The sequence below is a fragment of the Sander vitreus genome, chromosome 9, assembly GCF_031162955.1.
Source record: "Sander vitreus isolate 19-12246 chromosome 9, sanVit1, whole genome shotgun sequence".
Taxonomy (NCBI): domain Eukaryota; kingdom Metazoa; phylum Chordata; class Actinopteri; order Perciformes; family Percidae; genus Sander; species Sander vitreus.
Window position 1 is genome coordinate 32085924 of NC_135863.1, and position 8918 is coordinate 32094841.

At 39.6% G+C, this 8918-nt stretch overlaps 1 protein-coding gene across 2 annotated transcripts; it reads left to right on the forward strand.

The window, feature by feature from the left end:
• The first annotated feature begins 857 nt into the window (after window positions 1-857).
• fbxl5 (F-box and leucine-rich repeat protein 5) lies at window positions 858-8188 on the forward strand. 2 transcript variants are annotated; one of them, XM_078259770.1, is made up of 11 exons: window positions 858-1075; window positions 1886-2101; window positions 2987-3082; window positions 3304-3499; window positions 3965-4168; window positions 4340-4465; window positions 4817-4971; window positions 5073-5155; window positions 5302-6039; window positions 6633-6781; window positions 7201-8188. In XM_078259770.1, the coding sequence occupies exons 1-11, from the start codon at window positions 992-994 to the stop codon at window positions 7275-7277; spliced, it is 2124 nt and encodes a 707-aa protein (XP_078115896.1). In that variant the 5' UTR covers window positions 858-991; the 3' UTR covers window positions 7278-8188. The 2 variants fall into 2 exon arrangements, with proteins under 2 accessions (XP_078115896.1, XP_078115897.1); XM_078259771.1 differs by having other exon boundaries at window positions 859-1075; window positions 3965-4150.
• Window positions 8189-8918: the final 730 nt, after the last annotated feature.

The window sequence follows — 8918 nt, forward strand, 5'->3', positions numbered from 1 at the left end:
ATTTTCCATAGCAACCACAAGGCAGTCGTGGATGTGCAGCGCCCATGGAAGCCTTTGCACTGTGTTTTTGGCCAAGCAAATACACTTAATATGTAATTTAGTTTATTAGTTATTCTACCAACGTGTGTATTCTTTTACCAAAACATTGATCTTTACTTAACTAATTACTAATGGATATTAGCAGTCTTATAGCTTAAAGTAGGCTAATGGGATCACGTGAAATTCAGTGTTTAGTTAAACTAATTTAACTGCAAGTTTTAGACAATAAAACAAAGGTGAAATATGAATATCTAATAAACAAATAGTACTTTTGATTAAATAAGTGAAACGTGGACATTTTATAAAAGTATGCATGTAAAATATAAAACAAAATAAGAAAGAAAGACCATGCAGTTGTGCATACATATAAACAGCCCTGATAAAATGTGAAAAGCACAACAATATCTATATGCTGTCTATAGTAAAATGACAAACGAATACAATTAATATGAAACTTACGAAATGCATGAGTAAAAAAGCCCATTCACATCAGTGCAGTACTTTTACTGATGACCTTGTAGAGTCTTTTCAATATTTTAAATTTAGATAGGTCCTATGCGGAGATTTAGCAACGTTTGGTTACAAATATAAATGTACCTTATGTAGCTGTATACAGTCTATGTGTTTAACTACTGTGTTTTTAACTACTGATCTGGGAGCGTATATCCCCTCGCGTTACAGTGAAATGTATATAGAATTCTATTAAAACATTGATCCCAGATCAGTGCTTGTACTGTTGGACCTGGTTAGCCTGGAAACCCAGACCCAAATCTCGCGAGAACTCTGGATTTCCAGGGTAGGACCGTTCTCTTAATACATCCATGGTAGGACCTGGTTGGACCATTTGACCATATTCACAACCTGCGGTCACACGAGGCGCTCGTACACGCCTCCTTGTTTGTTGTATCTGATTCTGCGACTGTGATGACGCACTGAGGTTCAGTGTGTAAAGATGGCTCCTTTTCCGGACGAGGTGGATGTTTTTACTGGCCCACACTGGCGAATGAAACAGTTGGTGGGCCTATACTGCGAAAAGGTGTGTATAACTAAAAGTCGGTCATTAATGTGCAATTTTATGAGAAACATATGACAGTGTATGACCAACGGACGAGTGAACGCCAGCTAGCACGCTGGCTAGCTTGTGTTTGTAGCACTCAGGATTGACTAGCGTTATGTCGAAGCAAATTAACTATCTGATTATTGTCTCACGACTACATTAGGGCCGTTTTGGTAGCTCTGTGGTATGACTTATAAACATGAAGTTAGCGTTACATGGAGGTGTTTGCTTATCCATTACTTTGAAGCATATATTGGGTTGCTCTTAATATAGCTACTTTCAAGAACACATCCTCGACTAAGGCTTGCTAACAGGTTTGGCTAACGTTATCTTAACGTTAACTAACTTAGCTAATTTACACGATACGTTGTTATGTAACATCACAATGCAGCTTCTAATACACAAATTGTGCATAACATTGAAAATTCGCAAGCTGTCTGTTAAAATGTCGACACATGTCAGATAAATTCAGTCAGCGACACTTTTTTTTTTTTTTTTAGCTAGCATAATGCACCGTGTGTGCTCACGTAAACTAGCGTTAGCTACGTATACAGTACTGCTGTCATGCGCTATCTATTACATTCTCAGTCGCACGTACGCAGATGTTGGGTTGGGTCACGTATAGGAGAAACCACCTATTATTATTATTATTATTATTATTATTATTATTGTGATCTAATGGTACCAGCAGTAGTGCTAATTATTTTATTTATTGCATTGATATCAGATGATGACACAAATGACGTAACATTTTATAATAATTGATTTAGTATTTGTTTGTTTTTACAGCTGTCAAAAACCAACTTCTCCAACAACAATGATTTCCGCTCATTTCTTGAGTCGCTGTGCGCCACCTTCAAGGAGTTCAAGATGCATGAACAAATTGAGAATGAGTACATTATCGGCCTGTTGCAACAGCGCTGCTGTACTGTGTACAATGTGCACTCGGACAACAAACTCTCAGAGATGTTGTCCCTCTTTGAAAAAGGGTTGCACAATGTCAAGGTAAATATGCATATATGCTTTACAGAATAGTTTCTTATCCTGCCATGACCCTAAATTGCACCTTGTTTGCACCTAGGCTTTACTTTAAAGGAAAACATGCATGAGTTCTGCAGAGCTCAGCTGATAGTTGATGCTCAATGGTTGGGTTACACTCTGTCATTAAAATAACTATTATGTTAGCTACACAAAGATTGCAGTACCACCACCAACAACAACATTACAATTGTTATTTGTCATATACAAGTTAAATGTAAAGATGGGACATTAATCTGTATATTTTTAAATGTAATTAATTTAAAATCCCTTTTTATTTTTTACAAATTGTAGCATCCTTCTTTTCTATAAAACTATTAAAAACCAAGTATTGTACCAGGTTACAACTTGAGAGCAGTGCAATGCAGAAAGAAGTGTGCTAAATTGTATAATAAAGGCAGGGGTCTTTTGTGATCTGCTTAACAAGAGAGACGTGTTATTGTTCTCTCTCAAGCTGTGGACAAACCAAAAAAAATGGGTTTTCCAGAATGATGCAATTGTGTAAATCTTAACTTCCGCTCTGCCCCAGTCAGTTTCTAAAACAGAAAGGAACGTTGTGTTGGTTTGGCTTGAGATCACAAACTCTGTCTTATGGGAAATATGTTTCTCCTGAGATAAATAATACTGTGCTGAGATTGTTTTTGTTTGTTTTTCATAGTTGGAGGAGCTTACTTCAATTTGTTTTTCTTATTCGTTAAAGAGACTTTGCAGAATATTAGATCTGAGGAGGTTATAAATTGTAGTTGCAATGTCTAATCATTTAGAGGCTAGATGTTGTAGACGGGATTGTGAAGTCTCAACTGCAATGTTTTTTATAAGAGATTCCACAAATGAATACTTATTTGTTTTTAGAGTGAATATGAGCAGCTTAACTATGCCCAGCAGCTGAAGGAGAGACTAGAAGCTTTCACACAAGACTTTCTGCCCCACATGAAGGAAGAAGAAGAGGTATAAGATGTTCAAATTTATTTTCATTGTTAATAATAATATCTTTGAATGAATGAATTCTACAAAGAGTGGGTAAGACTAAATTGTGTTACTTAAAAACAAAGGCAAAAGACCATAAAAAATAATCCCAAGGAAACTATTTTAAAATCGTGTTTGCTCACACCCCAGTCAGTGAATTTCACTGTTGCAAGCCGTTTATAAACTAAGGAGAGTTGTTGCAGGTGTTTCAGCCTATGCTTATGCAGTACTTCACCTACGAGGAGCTCAAGGACATCAAGAAGCAGGTGATAGCACAACACCGCAGCCAGCACCAATGGGACTGTGCCGCCGAGGTGCTGAAGGGCTTCAGTTTGTGGAGCCAGGCGGAGGAGCTACAAAAGGCCATTAAATATGCCGACCACGAAAAGACAGATTATGGTTAGTGAAAGTGAATACTTTTTTATTTACTTATGGTGACATCAGCCATTGTTAATAAAAGTTGATTGATTAACAATAAAAAAAAATATTTGAAGGCCAATGGTACTGTTTAACACTTACATATGATACGCTTGTTTCACAGCAGACATTTTGACTTTCCCAGTAAGCTGTGGCAGTGAGCCAGCATGTAACGTAGCAGGACCTTGAAACCGAGGGAGCTACATGGAATTCAGCCATTATTCATTTGATCATTTACATCTGTACTTTTCCTACTGTCAAATGTCAAAATGTGTTCTGCCAAAAAGTCCTATGTCCAAGCAATGCTGTTTTTTTTTTTTCTTCTTCTTTTAAATATTTAAGTCAGCTTTCTTAAAAGGATACGTTGGCATTCGTAAAAGGGGCATTTCATTCAATTTTGGTATTTTGAGTTGGTTACAAGCAAAACTGTATTGTTCTCTTCCTCAGAACTGGAAAAGAACAGGAATTCTTCAACCCACATCTCCCAGCTTCCTACTGAAATTATGCTGAGGCTCTTCCACTATTTGGACCCTGAAGATCTGTGTCGCTGTAGTCAAGTCTGCAGCTCTTGGTCAGAGCTGGCTAAGACCGGCTCTCTGTGGAGGCATCTCTACCCTGTGCGCTGGGCCAGAGGTAGGCTGCTGATAACTGGTGATTACCTAAAAGGAACAAAATATTGTTAACAAAGCCTAATTTCCCCTGCAAAATATATAATATAAATATAGTAATATATCATATAAAAAATAGGCAAAAATACTTGCATTAAGTTAAGTATGTAGTAGTGGTGCACTGCTGAGAAATGTTTGTGTCTCTCTAATGTAGGTGATTATTATAGTGGCCCCCCTGGGGATCTGGACCAGGAGCCAGATGATGAGTGGGTGAAGAGTCGGCAGAATGAGGGGCGAGCCTATCAGAAATGGGATGAGGATGCTGATGTTGATGAGTCTGGTAAGTTACATGAAAAAAGTATAATTGGGAACATGTTATTGCTAGTTTCAAACCCCTTTTTAACTGGCCTTTGGCAAGCTATTGCATTGTCAGTGTGTACCCTTATAAACACAATGACCACTGTTTTTAATTCTCTGCAGTGTAAGATAGTCAGGCACTACACTGGTCAGCTGTAAAAGAGGTATGTCATAAACAGATTAGGCACCTAAAAAAAAGTCATGGGCTGGGTTGTCATGGGCAGGCCGACAGCGTTGCATGGTAGTCCATTCTTTGAAGGTGATGGTTAAAATGAGTTCTGTATCTAAACTGAGTAAATTGCGTCATCCATGTTGTTGTTCATTGTCTTTTCAGATGTGTCGGACCATACACAGGGCTCCCTGGCAATTAACACTGCTCAGCGAGAGAAGAGGCTTCTGCATGGGATTATCCAGAACCTCCTGCCATCTGTGGGTCCGGCTGTCAAGTCCATTGTTTTGGCTTACAGTTCTACAGTCTCTAGTAAAATGGTATGCAGCGCAAACTCTTTATTTTGACACTGTAAATGCACAATGCCTGATTATGAAGATTGTGCCAAGTCTGAACTGTCATACTTTTATCCTCTTTTCAGGTGCGCCAGATCCTCAGTTTCTGCCCCAATATTACTCACCTGGACCTGACCCAGACTAATATTACAGATAGTGCATTTGACAGGTAAATATTAAAAGTCATGACTAACATACCATTATGTAATTTAACCAGGACCAACCCTGGTCAGTTCTTCCTTTTTTTTTTTTTTTATGTACAGGAAACTCTGCACTTACAGTATCTCCATGTTCTTGCTATCCTCCCTCTTTCAGCTGGGCGTCTCTCGGGGCTTGTCTCTCTCTGGAGCACCTGGATTTGTCGGGGTGTGAAAAGATTACTGATCACACCATGAAGAAACTGTCAGTTGGGCTGGGTGACCTCACATCCTCCACCTGCTTTGACAAACGTTTGGACCGACGGGCCAAGCTACTTAAAAGTTCCTCATTACCCATCACTCTGGTGGAAGAGAGGAACCTTTATCCAGTGGGACGAAAGCGGCAGGCCATCATTTTCAAGCCGGGGACTGGCCGTTGGGGCGCTGCCTGCACCCCCACACAAGTGTGGGTCCTGGACCCCTCAGACCTTGCTGATATTGAAGACGCTGCAGATTGGAGCCGCCGCGGTGGCGTGTCTCTTCCTGAAGCAGAAAGCCTTGTAGAGACACAGCTTGCGGGAAGTTCGTGCTGTTGCAGGAGGAGCAGGAGGCGCGGGCACAGGACTGGCTCAAATACCTCCTATTTGCATCAGCAGTATGCAGTGTCTGGGGAAATGTTTTGTGGTCACTCCACCTGCTGCACGACTAGTGACATGGCCCTCAGGACTTTTACTGGGCCTCAGTGCGAATCAGGCACCACCAGAAGCAGCACTGCAGAGTTTCGGACTAAATGCTCCTTATTTGGGGGCCTGCAGTGCCTGGGGCGTCAAAACAGGACTGACCAGTCAGCGGCAAAACGCTCACTGAGGTTTCTCAGCCTTTCTGGATGTTATCAAGTCACAGATTTGGGCTTAAGGTAAAGATAATGCACTGCTGTTTTTCAACAAACACTCCTTAACACTTGACATGGCATAATTTCGTAATACTAACCTGGGTTTACATGGATTTATGAGAGGTTGGTATCTTCAGAAATGGATGTGAAGTAGTGAGATGCATGATGTCATCTTTGATCGGCTGTAAATTACCACGTTTTGTAAGGTTGCAGTTTCAAAACATTTAGTGGCAAGTGTAGTTATTTTCAGTGCTAGTTGAAAACCGAAGGTGGTGTAATAACTGTCATGTGTACAAGCACTCTGTCACTTACCTTGGTAAACTCCTCCCAGCTGCAACCTTTCTCACGTACACAGTTTAGGCGAGATACGGTATGAGTGTTTATTCACATGGCCAAATAAAATGGAAAGTAGAAATGCAGGTGTGCTCTGTCCAAGTTAGGTTTCCATCAAGTTATTACCTAAATGCTGATTATTAAAGAATGGTGTTGTGCATTCCATTTTCTATAGTGAACAGTTTTGCCTTTCTTTAGGTTAAGACTGGATTATCAGTGTTCCTTCTCAGTGCCTGTGTGCACGTTGCTGTACCTGTATAATGAGGTTGCATTGTGTGTTTCAGGGCTCTGTCGCAGCGTGGAGGGCTTCCTTTCCTGGAGCATCTCAACCTATCTGGCTGCCTCCTCATCACTGAGGTGGGGCTGCAGGAGCTGGTGTCAGCCTGTCCTTCCCTCAATGATGAGCACTTCTATTACTGCGACAACATCAACGGTAACACTCACAAGCAAAACTGTTAGGGATCCCATTTTCCTCTGAAACAAAACTGTACATGCTATTAAGGTGCTTTAAAAATAGGCTGTGTTATATAATATATTGTTAATATGTCATGGTGAATGTAAAATATTTTGTGAGCAGATCTATTGCATATGTGTGGCAACTGGAACAAATCTTACTAACCCCACCTGCATAGCATGTGTCCTATTGTAAGTAACAGATGCTACTGCGGTGGAAGGTAAGTGGGCATTACAGTAGCCAGTATGATGCCGTTAGTATTCACTTCATTAATTAGAAATATAATGATTAGTTTTTTAAGTATTGTGTGTAAGAGTGTGTGTAAGGGCTTAAGTCTTTTTCATTTGTCTTATGGCTTGTAGTTCAGTAGGTGACCACTGTGTGGCATTTCTCTCCAGGTCCTCACGCAGACACGGCCAGCGGCTGCCAGAACCTGCAGTGTGGCTTCAGGGCCTGCTGTCGCTCTGGAGAGTGATCCCACCAAGCAACACCTTTCGTAAAATATCACATCTCCTTTTTATTGCACTTTATCCTGGGAATACCAGTTGCTGTGTTTTGTGTAAAAATGTTTCTGGACGAAACTAAGTTTGCTCCTGTTATTTCCATTTCCATCTATATTAAATGGAAATATTCCTTTAGAAAAGGAAAATATAAAGGGGTGATAATGGATTTGAATTGTATGAAAATGTACATTCTGTTTCCTGTTTTGGTTTAAAAAATAAATAATAACTAGAGACACGTAAACACCAAGGCACCAAACATGTTTCTTTTGTCACTAAAACTATACTGACTTATATAAGTCTTCTCCCCCTGTTGTGTTTTAGTTGATCTATTTATAATCAGCATAGTGTAGACTGACCATCAATTAAACAAGCTGTCATTTGTTGGAGAGGGTGATGTGCACAATTAATCAGGAGTGACTTTATTGCTGCTCCGCCTTAGATTGAAGCTGTCATTTTGTTGACGGGTTACAGGTCAGAATGAATATAGTCCCATTGTACATGTGTTTTCTGTTGATGTTGGCACAGTAGCCATTGAATGACACCAGGCCTAAGACACCAGTAAAGGATGTACAGAGTTAGGAATTGGTACATGATGGTGCAGTGTAGTCTTAACAATTTTGTTCCACATACCAGATGTTCATAGGCACCAAAAAAAATGGACCAATGTTCATATAAGAGGGCTTTTTAGAGAAGCTGAAAGGGGATTAGGAACATTACCCTTGGTAGATTGGTAGAAGTCTACTGTGTTCTGTTTTCAGTAGATTGTACTTCATCTTTAATCGTTATGCTGAAGGATGATTTTTTTTTTCTCTAAGTCTTGCATGAGGAGTTCCATTGAAAATGTTCAATTCATAAACAGAATAATAAAGGTATCTTTAAGCTCTGTTGGTCATTTTAATTAATTTTGTGAACACAAAGTAAAAATTGAAACGCTTGCAAGTGGGTTATTTTAATCTCAACATAAATAAAACTGTAGGAAACCTGTATACTGAGCTACCAGTTAATGACATTTGTACATTGTAATGCAATCCAACAGCTCTGCAATAAATATTTTTTGTGAAGTCTTTGATCCTATTATTGTTGGTGTTGATTTTTAACTTGCTTTAGGCTGCTTAAAGCAGGTGCAGTGTAACACGTTTCTATACATTTTTACTGTTCTGTCCCATTTACGTCAACGTAGATTAATAAGATCTATTGGAAACACGTTTCACAACCGTCAAATACAACAGCATCACAAGCTATAGCCTCAGAAATGGCTATTCTCAGAGTCGAAAACAACTGAACATTATGTGACGCCCCCTATTGTGTGTCTGCTGACTCTGCAGGTGCTTGTTAGTCTAACCTGGGGGAACACCCTAGTGGGTTGCTTTCAGTTAAGGGGTCCTTGGCCTAAAAAAACATTGAAGACCCCCTGCTTTAGTTTATCTGTATGCTTTATTTGCATTTTACACTCACTCATCTATCACTATACTGACCACCACACCCCACAACTTAATAAACCCTTTGATTTGGTTAATAAAGTATATTTCTGTAAAACTGTATCATGGTGTGTCTCCTATTTGTTGTGGCCAGGTCATTTTATAATTGTAAGGTTCAGAAAGGTAAGATTTAAA